Below are 15753 nucleotides of genomic sequence, written 5' to 3' on the forward strand. Positions count from 1 at the left end.
CATGAGTCTATCTCGATTATTTTTGCTTGTTACAAACATATGCACAAAGACATAATACCCTGTACCACCGTGTGGTGAAGGGTATACAAATTCCACGCCTTTTTGATACTTTGGCGCTTTTACATGCTTTAGTCGGATAGAAGTAAAAGCGCATATATGTACCATGAGGCGTATGGGTAATGTCATTGCTGCACATACGCCCTATGGTTCCTTACATTTGGTGGGCCCAAGTTATAGATCACGACTATTAAATGTTTTCTATGGGATTATTTATAGAAATTATTAAAAAAAAATTAGTAAAATTATTAAAATATTTGTCTCTTCACTACCTTCAAACCTCAGTGGTGTGCTTCACATGCGAAGCGACAATGAGTTTTCAAAAAACAAAATTTTGAATGCACGCACCCTCTAAAGTATATGTTTCCTGTTGCTATAGAGGCATTTCAGTATAACCTCAAATCAACAAAGTTTCGAGACACAACACAATTCGCAAGCAGTCAGACAGACCGACCGAACATTGCATGACATGCACATTGTTTGTGATTACTTTTTCATTCGCTTCAATATCGGTTTCACGTGGCTTTTATTGTTGTTGTTATTGTTTTATTTTATTTTTTTCCAATACAATTTCCATTTCTGTGTTAATTCCCTGATTTTGATTTACTTGTTATTCCGCCTAACATATGTGATCCCAATTCTCGTTCACCATTAGCAACCAAGAGTAGAGCGGGTGTCAACAAAAGTCCCACACCCCAAGGTGTCAATAACAACACCAACGCCGCCACCACCGTCAATGAAGGTGTTGCCCCCGATGATGACACCCTGAAGAAAAATGCAAATACTTCGGCGATTCTGAAATCAGTTTCAGCATTTTTGGCAAGCGGTAAACGTCATTCGGAAAATTCGAAGCAATCGGCAGATATTAGCAGACAACAGCAACGGGTGAGACGCAATAAAATGGACGAGTCGAGTGGAAAATTGAATCCGAAAATGTTGGAACAGTTAAGGAAGAAGACGCGATTTTCAAAGTGAGTATTTGGGGAGGGTATTAAAACGGAGACACTGAAGATGGGGAACGAGGGAGATGAAGAAGAGAAATATTCTTTAAAAATCCACGCCTTGTAGTTGGGAAGGGTTCTCACAAAAATATTCTTTAAAAATCCACGCCTTGTAGTTGGGAAGGGTTCTCACAAAAATATTCTTTAAAAATCCACGCCTTGTAGTTGGGAAGGGTTCTCACAAAAATATTCTTTAAAAATCCACGCCTTGTAGTTGGGAAGGGTTCTCACAAAAATATTCTTTAAAAATCCACGCCTTGTAGTTGGGAAGGGTTCTCACAAAAATATTCTTAAAAAATCCACGCCTTGTAGTTGGGAAGGGTTCTCACAAAAATATTCTTAAAAAATCCACGCCTTGTAGTTGGGAAGGGTTCTCACAAAAATATTCTTAAAAAATCCACGCCTTGTTGTTGGGAAGGGTTCTCACAAAAATATTCTTTAAAAATCCACGCCTTGTAGTTGGGAAGGGTTCTCACAAAAATATTCTTTAAAAATCCACGCCTTGTAGTTGGGAAGGGTTCTCACAAAAATATTCTTTAAAAATCCACGCCTTGTAGTTGGGAAGGGTTCTCACAAAAATATTCTTTAAAAAAAAATCTCATATTCTTTAAAAATCCACGCCTTGTAGTTGGGAAGGGTTCTCACAAAAATATTCTTTAAAAATCCACGCCTTGTAGTTGGGAAGGGTTCTCACAAAAATATTCTTAAAAAATCCACGCCTTGTAGTTGGGAAGGGTTCTCACAAAAATATTCTTAAAAAATCCACGCCTTGTAGTTGGGAAGGGTTCTCACAAAAATATTCTTTAAAAATCCACGCCTTGTAGTTGGGAAGGGTTCTCACAAAAATATTCTTTAAAAATCCACGCCTTGTATTTGGGAAGGGTTCTCACAAAAATATTCTTTAAAAATCCACGCCTTGTATTTGGGAAGGGTTCTCACAAAAATATTCTTTAAAAATCCACGGCTTGTATTTGGGAAGGGTTCTCACAAAAATATTCTTTAAAAATCCACGCCTTGTATTTGGGAAGGGTTCTCACAAAAATATTCTTTAAAAATCCACGCCTTGTAGTTGGGAAGGGTTCTCACAAAAATATTCTTTAAAAATCCACGCCTTGTAGTTGAGAAGGGTTCTCTCAAAAATATTCTTTAAAAATCCACGCCTTGTGAATCGGAATGGTATCACAAAAATGTTTCTTAAAAATCCACACTTTGAAGTTCGGAAGGGTCTCACAAAAATTTTCCTTAAAATCACAAAAATATTGTAAATCGAAGAATTCAGGTCATTTATAGAAGAAACCCTGGCTTCAGCTCGTCTATAGAAAAATCACTGACTTCAGGTCATCTACTGCAGACAATGGGGCATCAGAACGATTATAGATGGCTCATTGACTTCAGACTGTCTATAGAAGACAGCCTGACTGTAGTTCGTCTATTGAAGTCTCCCTGACTTCAGCTTTACTACAGAATACACTCTGACTTCAGGACTTCAACTCGTCTATAAATGACACCCTGACTTCAGTTCGTCTATAGAAGTGATCCTGACTTCAACTCGTTTTTAGAAGACAACCCTGACTTCAGTTCATCTGTAGTAGACTCCTTGACCTAAGTTCGCCTGTAGAAGACTTCCTGACTTGAGTCTGGCAATTGAAGACCCCCTGACTTTAGCTCGTCTACGGAAGTGATCCTGACTTCAACTCGTCTTAAGAAGACACCTTGACTTCAGTTCGTCTATAGAAGACACCCTGACTGTAGCTCGTCTCTAAAAGGCACCCTGACCTTAGTTTGGCTATTGAAGACACCCTGACTTCAGCTCGTCTATAGGTGTGATCCTGGCTTCAACTAGTCTTAAGAAGACACCTTGACTTCAGTTCGTCTATAGAAGACTCCCTGACATCAGCCAGTCCTTAGAAGACACACTGACTGCAGCTCGTCTTTGGGAGTGATCCTGACTTCAAATCGTCTTTAGAAGATACCCGGACTTCAGTTTGTCTATAGAAGACTCCCTGACTTCAGCCTGTCCTTAAAAGACACCCTGACTTCAAATTGTCTTTAAAATACACCCTGACTTCAGTCCTTAGAATATACCCTGACTGCAGCTCGTCTTTAGAAGTGATCCTGACTTCAAATCGTCTTCAGAAGACACCCGGACTTCAGTTCGTCTATAGAAGACTCCCTAACTTCAGCCAGCCCTTAGAAGACACCCTGACTTCATCACGTCTTTAAAAGACACCCTGACCTCAGTTCGTCTATAGATGACACCCTGACTTCGGTTGGTCTATAGAAGACTTCAACTCTATTTTAGAAGACACCATGACTTTAGTTCATATGTTCGTCTATAGAAGACACCATAACTTCAGCCAATCCTTAGAAGACACCCTGACTGCAGCTCGTCTTTAGGAATGATCCTGACTTCAGCTTTAGGAATGATCCTTCCCTAACTTCAGCCAGTCCTTAGAAGACACCCTGACTGCAGCTCGTCTATAACAGACATCCTGACATTAGTTCGTCTATGGAAGGCTTCCTGACTTCAGTTTGACTATAGAAGTCATCCTGACTTCAACTCGTCTTAAGAAGACACCCTGATTTCAGCTAGTCCTTAGAAGACCCCCTGACTGCAGCTCATCTATAACAGACACCCTGACTTCAACTCGTCTACAGAAGAGATCCAGACTTCAAATCGTTCTTAACTGAGGTTGGCTATTGAAGACACCCTGACTTCAGTCTTCTATAAAAGTCTCCCTGACTTAAGTTCATCTCCCAGACTTCAGTTCCTCTATAGAAGATTCCAGGGCTTCAGCTAGTCCTTAAAAGACAACCTGAATTCAACTCTTCTATAGAAAACTCCCTGACTTCAGTTGGTGTATAGAAGACTCCCCTTCTTCAGCTCTTCCATAGAACACTCCCTGACTTCAGATCGGCTATAGACAAGACTCTGACTTCAGGCCTTGGCACCCTGACTTCAAGGTCTCACAAAACTATTTAAAAAAAATCTCTCTCTTCCCCTTTTTCCTTAGAGACGAAATTGAATCCCTGCATCGCATTTATCGAAAATTGGTATCCAATAATCAGTATGCCGCCAAATCCTTGTCATCCGGACCATCAGGAGCAGCGATTGCAAAGCCGCAGACCCAAGAGGTAAAGTATGAAATCATTGTCCTCCTTGAGTAACGTTTTTATTCTATTAATGTTCATTTTTATTCCTTCCCTCCGAATAGGGCATTGACCGCATCGTATTCCGTGAACTGCTGCACAGTACCTTCGACATTGTCACCGAAGAAATTCTAATGGAACGGATTTTTTGCAGCTGGGATAAGTCACACGAAGGCTTACCGATACGCCTGGAAGGTTGGTTAATTGGCCTGTCGACATTTTTGCGCGGTAATCCGGCGGAGAGGGCGGCATTCTGCTTTCGTGTCTACGACTTAAATGGTGATGGTTATATAACCAAGGATGAAATGTTCACGCTGTTAAGGAATTGCCTGATAAAACAACCACAGGATGAGGATCCTGATGAGGGGGTAAAGGATTTAGTGGAGATTGTATTGAAAAAATTCGATGTGGATAAGGATGGTAAGGTGAGTAGGAGGTCAGAATAAAAATTACTATTACTTAAAGTGTTTTATTGAAAATTCTCTTCTCCCCTCTCTCTCCCTTCTCCTCTCTCAGGTTTCCCTGGAAGACTTTATGGCCACGGTGACGGCCCAGCCATTGCTCATCGAGGCATTTGGCCAGTGTTTGCCAACGGATAGTGCAATTGTATCGTTTTTTTCCACACTACAGGTTTAAATAAAAACCCATCTCTCCCCCTCCATCAAATACCGTATTCTTCTTCTTGTTCCTCCACCCCGTATGTCCACATGGAGAATATTCTAAACGATTTTTTAAAAATTTATGAAATGTGTGCAATTTTTGTTGTGTTTGAAATAAATTGTTTTGATGTCGGTTCTTCTGTATTGAAAGCGATTAAAGAGATGGTCGTCTCTTATTACGAAGTGGGTGGCAGGGGGTGGGACAGGTCATACCAGACAGTCATGTTGTGCTGACACATGTTATTATTTCTATTAAAACGGTATTTGTTTGTATGTCCAATTTTATGTACTTTGTGAACACATGTATGTATTTACATATAAATGTATGTATGTGTGGGTATGAATGTAGCCTTATGACGTCTAATACCGGCAATTATTGTTTTAAATTTTTTATTTTGCAAGTCATTGTCTTAGATTAGTTTGTTTGAATTTGTAACTATGCATAACAACCCAATGTGCGTGCCGAACATCGATTTTACAATTGCACAGAATTTCGAAGGGGACTTAATAATATATTCTTTAACAAATCCTTGGGTAAGGGTCTCACAAAAATATTCTTTAAAAAATCCACGCCTTGGGTAAGGGTCTCACAAAAATATTCTTTAAAAAATCCACGCCTTGGGTAAGGGTCTCACAAAAATATTCTTTAAAAAATCCATGGCCAGTGATTTTCCCACGTCTGAGAAAGTCACCCTGACATCAGCACATCTATGAAAAACTCCCTGTCGCCTGTAGAAGACTGCCTGACATCAGGTCGAGTATAAAAGACTCTGCGACTTCAGCGAATCGGACCGTAAAATGACATTACATAGAATCCTTGACTTGGACTGATTTATAGAAGACTCCCTGACTTCAGTTCAGCTCCGTAACTTCAGCTCCTCTATAAAATACGCCCTGACTTCAATTCGTTTATAAAAGATACTAGACTTCACTTGTCTATGAAAGGCTTCAGCTCGTCTATAGGAGACTCCCTAACTTCAGCCATGTCTATGAAAAAGTCCCTCACTTCAGCCCGTTTATAGAATACTCCCTGACTTCAGTTTGTCCGTATAAAATTCCCTGAGTTTGGCTCGTCTATAAAAGACACCATGTCTTTCGTTCGTATATAAAAGACTACCTGACACCGGATTGTCTATGACAGACTCCTGATTTCAGCTCGTCTATAGAATACTCTGTGATTTCAGCTTGTCTATAAAAGACGCCCCGACTTTAGCTACTCTACAGAAGACGTCCTGACTTCAGTTCGTCTTTAGACGACTCCTATCTCTCTGAGGTAAGTCTACCTGACTTCAGTTTATCAATGAAAGACTTCAGGTCCTCTACAAAAGACGCCCAGAATTCAGTTCGTATATAAAAGACTCCTAGACTTCTCCTTGGCTTTCACCTGTGTCTTCATAAGTGTCTATAGAAATGTTCCTGCCTTCATTGCTCAAAGTTAAACCAGCCTTACATCAGCTAGTCTATAGAAGATGCCCAGACATTAGCTTTTCTATGAAAGACTGCAACTCGTCTATGGGGAGACTCCGTAAATTCAGCTTGTCTAAAGGAAGACTCAGCTCGGCCGTATAAAATCCCTTGACTTTGGGTCGTCTATAAAAGACTACCTGATACCGGCTAGCCTATGACAAACTTCCTGGCTTCATAGACCCCTCGCATATGGGAGACCCCCTAACATCAGCTTGCCTATGAAAAACTCCCTGACTTCAGCTCCTCTATAAAAGACTCCCTGACTTCAGCTCGGCCAAAAAAAATCCCTGAATAAAGGCGTCTATAAAAGACTACCTGACACCGGCTCGTCTATGACAGACCCCCTGGCTCGTCTATAGTAGATTCCCTGATTTCAGCTTCTCTTTAGAAGACGACCCGATTTCAGCTCGGCTATAGACGACTCCTTGACTTCACCTATGTCAAAGTCTTCAGTTCGTCTTTGAAAGACTACCAGTCTTCAGCTTGTCTCTAGAATATACCCTGACATCAGTTGGTTTATGAAAAATTCTTTCTTTATAGTGTCTATGTCAGATCCACTACATCGGTTCATCTGTTATATTATTTTATAAAATAGCATTTCACAAATTCCCCCTAAATTTATTTCACATTCGATTATCGCAAGCGATTAGCTATGTTCCTTGGGAGTCCAAAGTTATTGGACTTCTATCAGAACCTATGTATGCTCATGGTCAGACCACTTCAGAGTTTCATTTATTTGGTGATAAGGTTTTTTCCTAAACTGCATAACAACTGTTAACAGAATTTTTTTTTTTCAATTTATTTGATTCTAAAAATATTTCGTTGCAAATTTAGATTAAGAATCATAATTTTTGAAAAAAAAATGCTGCGTGTTCATTTCAAAATGTCATTCGAATTTACAGAAACAAGTATGAATCACTCTTATGATATGATATTTGTAGATTTCGAATGACATATAAATTCCCTGTTCGATTTTTTTATACCCAGGAAAATCGACAGGTACTAATGCTGACTAGCTATATTTTTAATAGCTTTAATAGGGCCTGAGTCATAAATACAAAAATGTTACCTAACTGACATGATCACAGGACCGAGCTGAAGCCTGGGGTCTTCTATAGACAAATTGAAGTGAAAGTTCTTCTGTAGACGAACTGAAGCCAGGGAGTCTTCCAAATCCGGCTTGAAGGGAGTTTTTCCTTCATAGGTGAGTCGAGTAATTTTATATGTATTTGGACTAGCTGAAGGAAGCCTTAATAGAGCTGAAGATATTCTTAATAACCGAATCTATCGCAGCCAGATGAGGTAACGAAGGACAAAAAAAAATAAATAAAAAATAAACGACATAGACCCCCGTTTTAACCAGTTAGAAAAGTAGTAAAGTCGGACTGGGCCGACTGTATGATACCCTTCACCACATTGGGCGTAAATCAGTACTCTATGCCGAATTTCGTGCAAATCGAAAGATAAATAGGGACTTTACCTTAAATCGGACGAAAATATATATCGGAGCTATATCTAAATCTGAACCGATTTTCACGAAACTTAGCACACATCATTCTGGACCCACTTCAGTACCCTATGCCGAATTTCGTGCAAATCGACAGATATATAGGGGCTTTGATGTCCCATTTACCTTAAACCGGACGAAAATATATATGGGAGCTATATCTGAACCGATTTTCTCGAAACTTGACACACATCATTCTAGACTCAATTAAGTACGCTTGGTGCACCATTTACATAAAATCGGACGAAAATATATATGAGATATATATATATATATAAATTTGAACCGATTTTCTCGAAACTTAACACACATCATTCTAGACCTAATTCAGTACACTATGCAAATTTTCGAGCAATTCGAAGATATATATAGGGACTTTGGTGCACCATTTACATAAAATCGGTCGAAAAGATATATGGGAGCTATATCTATATCTAAACCGATTTTCACGAAATTTAGCACACATCATTCTGGACCCAATTCAGTACCCTATGCCAAATTTCGTGCAAATCGATAGATATATAGGGACTTTGGTGCACCATTTACATTAAATCGGATGGAAATGGGAGCTATATCTAAATCTGGATCGATGTTTCCCCATTTCAATGAGGTTCGTCCTTGCGCCAAATAAGTGACTTGAGCCATATTTCATCCAAATCGGATCATAAATGCGACCTGTACTTTATTTACATTTTAACATCTACAGACGAAGAGACGGACGGCCGTGCATAAATCTACTCAGAAAGTGATTCTACGCATATTGTCAAATGGAACCATGGGCCTATCTCTTTTCCTTTTGCTTGTTACAAACATATACCCAAAGACATAATACCCTGTACGACAGTATGGTAAAGGGTATAAAAATACCCCTCCATTGCCGTTTTTGACGATTTTAACTGCCACCAGAGACACTGTAATTTGGTATTGCGGGTATTTGAAGGCTGCCATACATCTATGCAGAACATTTCTATGAAAGGGTTCAAAAAAGCAATTTTGCTTCTCATTGAGCATCAAATCTTCCAATTATCGAAATTGTTCCACTTTTAAGGGTAGCGCGCATGTAACGCTATATCCCAAAGATCGGTATTTTGTAGAGTTTGGTAGCAATTTAATTTTTGTGATTCTCATTACGATAAAAATTTGTTTTAGTTTATTTATACCCTACAGAACTATGTTGTCAGGGTAATATAGTTTTGTGCAGCCCCAAGAGTTTGTAACGCCGCGAAGTATTGGTCCGTCCGTCCGTCTGTCCATTATATTTTGTAAAAACTATACAGGCCATAGTTATGGACCAATCTTCACGAAATTTTGCATTTAGGATAGGTTCTACCCAATGAAGACCCCTATTGTTTTTGGTAAATATCGGTTAATATCAAGGGAATGAAATGGACCAAATACGTAATTTTTATCGTTTTTTCTGGTCGCTCTAGAGGCCGCAATTATGACCCAAACATCGTGAATTTTTACATAGAGAAGGGAATCGGGCCAAAGAATAAGCATGCCTGTTTTGATAAGGATCGGTCAATATTTAGCGGGTCATAATGGACCCTGACTTTTGTGTTAAATATTACATAATTTGTATTCTATAGCGTATAGATTCACACCTGAAGGACATAGACCCGAAAAGATGTTGGTATATCCAAGGGCAGTGGTTGGGATCGGATCGGTCAATATTTAGCGGGTCATAATAGACCCTGACTTTTGTGTTAAAAATTACATAATTTCTATTCTATAGCGTATAGATTCACACCTGAAGGACATAGACCCGAAAAGTTGTTGGTATATCCAAGGGCAGTGGTTGGCCTTTAAATTGATACCAATTATATGGTCCTATGTACTCAGATGTGGGAGTTACACTTAAACATTTACAGGTGCTTATGTATTCAGATATTATTTAGTAACCCTTTACCACACTAGAGGGCGTAAATATAGCGCTGATCGCTTTAAAGTGCTCCATGAAGTTCCAGTTATGGTCAAGGAGAACGCCTATAATTTTCGGTGACGATCAGATAATTATTATTATTATGATGAAGTGGACGACTTAAGATAATAGGCTATGGGAATCTGGACAAGTAATTAGAAGGGCTGTACTGAACCTTAGTAATAATTGTCGGCCTCTAATTGGATCAGATGGTACAAATATCGCGAAATATTGCCCAAGCTCAGAATATAAATCCACAGAAAGTTAGTTTCTCGTGGAAGTTGTGTAGGGTATCATATGGTCGGCCCGTCCGACTATACTGCTCCGCTCACTGGTTTTATTTTATTTTTAGTTTTTTTAATTTTTTTTATATTAAAAAACCATTTCTATGGTCTCAAAAAAGTTTTTTTTTTTTTTTTTAAATCCACACATTGTAGGATCTCGTTTGAAAATAACATCTGGTTTAATTTGTAAATAACATCTGGTTTTTAATTTTAATTTTTATAAAAAACATTTCCCAAACAAAAAAAAAAAATGTATCAACGACCACTGAACACCCTGAAATGTCCGTTCTGCCCCCAAATAATCTGAAATCCAAACCCCAACAAACACCCATTAAAGCTTATGCAATTTTAAAATAATAATAACAATATCAAAAGCAACAACAACACCAACACCAACATCACCCATTCAAAGTTCATAAAACATTGTTTTATTAACCAGCACTTTAAGTAATAAAAAACAATAATAATATAATTTGTACAACAAATAAAAACAAAAAAAAAAATACAACAATAACAACTACAAATTTGGATTATCATTTCCAAGTTCAAGTTGTTGGCTGTGCAAAAAAACCAAAAGCTTTTTTCCGATTAGATAAAAAAGATGTTGTTTGTGGCCAAAGAAAATGGATGAGCTTCTTATCAGCCACCTGTTGCTGTTCGAGACCAAACCAATGGATTCACTTGTTCCCCCATGTTGGATGGTGTGTTCGTGAACTTGAAAATCTAATGGTTAAACGAAAAAAAAAAATATAGTTTTTTTTTTTTTTAAATGAGATCATGAACAGAAAACATGAATATAGTGGAAATGTTCAAAGTACCATTTTTTTTTTGTCAAATAAATAAAAAATTTTCCATATGTCTGGTTCAACCACTTTGGGGTGCAGACAAGCTATCTACTTTTGCTGATTCATCATTGATACATAAACCCGGTGACTACATGTCTAGAACTATAATTTTAATTGTCCGATTGATATATGCATAAGGTTGAACAGATATTTATGGCCGACGTTACATAAAATGGGCAGAAAACATGGAAGCTATAGCTAAATCTGAACCGATTTAATCGAAACTAAGGACACATTACTATAGACTCAATTCAGTACGTTATGCCAAATTTCGTGCATATCGAAAGATATTTAGGGACTTTGATGCACCATTTACCTTAAATCGGACGAAAATATATATGAGAGCAGTATCTAAATCTTAACTGATTTTCGCGATAATTAGCACACATCATTCAAGGCTTATTTCAATACGCTATGTCAAATTTCGTGCAAATCGAAAAATATTTAGGGACTTAGGTGCACCATTTACATTAAATCTGACGAAAATATATATGGGAGGTATAACTAAATCTGAACCGATTTTCACGAAACTTACCACACATTATTCTAGACTCAATTCAGTACGCTATGCCAAATTTCCTGCAAATCGTAGAATATATAGGGACTTTCGTGCACCATTTACATAAAATCGGTCGAAAACATATATGGTAGCTTTATCTAAATCTGAACCTATTTTTCCCAATTTAAATAGGGTTTGTCCTTGGACCACATAAATGAGCTGCACCAAATTTCATCCAAATCGGATGATAAATACGACCTGAACTTTGTCTACAATTTAATATCAACAGATGGACGGATGGAACGTGCATATGAGAGCTTTCCAAAAACCTGAACGTGTGTCGAAATTACATCCACATTAGTGATCATATGTTGCTAAAACCTTTATAATCCCAAAATACGGCTTGTGAAGGAACATCTGTTCCATAAGCCGAGCATAAAAAAATTTTCAGGCGCGTCGGTCTTTTGCGCCGTTTTGCCAATTTAAGAGACCATGATCGGAAATGTTGTCCTCCACTTGATCTCTCCATCGAATTCGTGGCCTTCTGACTATGTCGATGTCCGAGAATAGATGGCACAGATCATGGTTCATTCGACGGCGATATGCACCGTCAACGCAAATCGGCCCATAGATCTTTCGGAGAATGTTTTTCTCTCAAACACTCCAAGAGCTGCCTCATTCACTTGCGCTAGTATCCATGCTTCAGATCTATATAACAGCACGAGTAGTATCAGCGTCTTGTAGAGTTTGGTCTGGCGAGACGTGGCATTGTTTCTATACTTCTTGCTTAGATCATCAGTTGACCAACACTATTCTCCTCCGAATTTCAAAACTGATGTCATTCGTCATACGTTTTTATGGCGGCACCGAGTTATATAAAATCTTTGACTACCTACGTCTTGCGCGTTGATACCATCAGCCTGGTCTTGTCGCCATTTACTGCCAGACCCACTTTGGCACGAAATTTGGCATAGCGTACTGAAATGAGTCTATAATGATGTGTGCTAAGTTTCGTGAAAATCGGTTTAGATTTAGTTATAGCTCCCATATATATTTTCGTCCGATTTTATGTAAATTGAGCATCAAAGTCCCTGCATATCTTTCGATTTGCACGAAATTTGGCATAGCGTACTGAAATGAGTCTTGACTGACGTGTGTTAAATTTCGTGAAAATCGGTTCAGATTTAGTTATTTAACGTAAATGGTGCACGAAAGTCCCTATATATTCTACGATTTGCACGAAATTTGGCATAGCGTACTGAATTGAGTCTAGAATGATGTGTGCTAAGTTTCGTGAAAATCGCTTCAGATTTAGATATAGCTCTCATATATATTTTCGTCCGATTCAAGGTAAATGGGGCTCCAGAGTCCCTACATATCTTTCGAATTGCACGAAATTTGGCATAGCATACTGAATTGAGTCTAGAATGATGTTAGCACACATCATATTGTGAAAATCGGTTGAGATTTAGATATACCTCTCATATATATTTTCGTCCGATTTAATGTAAATCGTGCACCAAAGTCCCTATATATCTTTCGATTTGCACAAAATTCGGCATAGCGTACTTAATTGAGTCTATAATAATGTGTGCTAAGTTCAGTGAAAATCGGTTCAGATTTACATATATCTCCCATATATATTTTCTACGATTTGCACGAAATTTGGCATAGTTATACCTCCCATATATATTATCGTTCGATTTAAGGTAAATGGTGCACGAAAGTCCCTATATATTCTACGATTTGCACGAAATTGGGCATAGTGTACTGACTTGAGTCTAGAATGATGTGTGTTAAGTTTCGTAAAAATCGCTTCAGATTTAGTTATACCTCCCATATATATATTCGTCCGATTTTAGGAAAATGATGCATCGAACATCTAATGTTTGTCCGATTGATACTCTTCCAATTTGAACGACCATGTTTCGAAATGTTCTCTTCCACTTGACATTTCCATCTAATTCGTGGCCTTCCCCTTCTGCGTGAGCCATCATCAGTAGGCTCGCTTTTATATGCTTTATGAGCTGGGGCCTCCTCATCCATTCTCACAACATGACCTATTCGTATGAACGCGTCGAAATATTGGTCCTGTAACGCATCGAAATATTGGTCCTAGACCCACCTTTAAGTATACCGATCGTCATATCTCAACTAGCTGAGTCGATCTAGACATGTGTGCACGTAGGATGGGTTCTGCCCAATGAAGACCCCTATTGTTTTTGGTAGAGATCGGTTAATATTTAGGGGATGAAATGGACCAAATACATAATTTTTGTAAATTTTTCTGGTTTCTCTAGAGGCCGCAATTATGGTCCGAACATCGTGAAATTTTACATGGAGAAGGGGATCAGGCCAAAGAATAAGCATCTCTGGTTTGATAAAGATCGGTCAATATTTAGCGGGTCAAATAGACCCTGACTTTTGTGTGAAAAATTACAAAATTTGCATTCTGTGGCGTATATATTTACTCCTGAAGGACATAGTCCCGAGAAGTTAATAGTATATACAAGAGGATTGGTTGACCTTCAAATTGATACCAATTATATTGTCGTATGTACTCGGATGTGGGAGTTCACTTAAGTATTTACAGGTGCTTACCTACTCAGATATTATTCAGTAACCCATTAGCAAACTAGAGGGCGGAAATATAGCGCTGATCGCTTTGAAAATTTCCATGAGGATCCAGTTATGGTCAAGGACAATATTTCTATAACTTTCGGTGATGATCAGATTATAATTATGGGATGAAGTGGACCGAATACCTAATTTTTTTGTGTTTTTTCGAGTCGATGCCAATAATAATCCGAATATCACAACACAATCACGGTGAAGAGAATCTGGGCAGACTCGGAATAAACATCCGAAGAAAGTTAGAGTTCCGTGGTAGTTGTGTAGGGTATCGTATGGTCGGCCCCGTCCGACTACACTGCTCCGCTCACTGGGTTTTCATTTGCATTTTCCTACAATGTGACTGTAATTTGGCATTCCCGTGTCCCCATAAGGGAACCTACCCAATGTTCAGTATTTTGATATTTCTAGGCCTAATTTTCTACGCGATATGGTTATAAGTAGGCATTTTGGGATTCAAGAGGATAAAACATGTGTTAGAAGAATATTTCCAATATAGTTTAATGGTTCGACATAGCTCCCATATAAAGGTTCTGACCCATTTTTTGGCATTTTGACAGTCCTAGGGGGGCTTTTTTTCAGCCGAAGTTGCTGTTATTTGGTATTTTGCAAAGAAAACATGTTCCATAAAAAAGTTCGTACCATATTTGCATTACTTTGAAAGCCTCACCATTGTCTGAGGGAATATAAAAGAAAAATGGATCTGAAGCATGGGAACTTGCGCAAGCAAGCAGATGAGGCAGCTCTTGGTGTGATTGAAAGAAACATTGTCCGGAAGAGCTACGGGGCGGTGAATATCGTCGTCGAATGAACTATGAGTAATACCATCATTTCTCGGACATCTCGAGCTTGGCAGGTCATGTTTGGAGGATTCCCCCATTCAAAAGGCATATAAAAGCGAGCCAAGTAATGGTTCACGCAGAAGGGGAAGGCCAGAAATCCGATGGAAAGATCAAGTGGAAGACAACATCTCGGAACATGGTCTTTCAAATTGGAGGAGATGACCGATGCGCTTAGAATCCAAATCCAGTTAAGTAAGTAATAATATAAAAGTTTACCCCCATCCGAACATAATTACCTATTTAATTGTGGTGGTTAACCTCTAATTGGCGACCCATATCCAATGAAGCTTCCCTAAACAAAAACAAGTCATAGCCAAAATCGGCAATGAAGGAAAACATCTGACACATATACATACATGCCGACATGTCTGACCGATCCACAGCTTGTTACAGATTCTAAAACTATGTACCGGTCTAATATTCCTATATCGAATCTCAACAAAAACACACATTCTAATTATTGTTGTTATTAAAAAAACATGAAAACTGGCTCTCAATGTTTATTTTTTAATTACAAAAACAACAACTAAAACCAAATGAGAGAATAATTAGTCCAAAGATCTCTGGCGAGATAAGAAAAGCTATTGATCGGCAACAACATAATTTTCCGAATCACATTTGATTGTTGTTATTGTTGTTTCACTGACCGGCAGCTAGTCGCCCAACAAAAAAAATGTGTGTGAGAGCGTAAAATATTTCACGAGTGATAGACGACTACGAGACGAACAAATCGTGAGCAGCAAATCGCGCCAACGTTATCAGTTAGGCAATGACACACAGAACTGGGTTTGGGGATCATTAGTAAATGAAAGTAAAAACAAAACAAAAACTGAATGCAAATACAAAAACGCAACAAAAACAAAAGAAAAGGAAAATCATTTTTGTTTGTA

General features: G+C 38.4%; 1 protein-coding gene across 1 annotated transcript; it reads left to right on the forward strand.

Moving 5' to 3' along the window:
- Positions 1-942: 942 nt before the first annotated feature.
- LOC133323105 (calaxin) lies at positions 943-4844 on the forward strand. Its single transcript, XM_061532062.1, has 4 exons — positions 943-1028; positions 4073-4193; positions 4274-4633; positions 4725-4844. Exons 1-4 carry the CDS (start codon positions 958-960, stop codon positions 4842-4844), a joined length of 672 nt encoding a protein of 223 aa, XP_061388046.1. The 5' UTR covers positions 943-957.
- The last annotated feature ends 10909 nt before the right edge of the window (positions 4845-15753 follow it).

Source organism: Musca vetustissima, unplaced genomic scaffold (assembly GCF_032173495.1).
Source record: "Musca vetustissima isolate MV318-11 ecotype Yass unplaced genomic scaffold, APGP_CSIRO_Mvet_v1 utg32982, whole genome shotgun sequence".
Lineage (NCBI taxonomy): Eukaryota > Metazoa > Arthropoda > Insecta > Diptera > Muscidae > Musca > Musca vetustissima.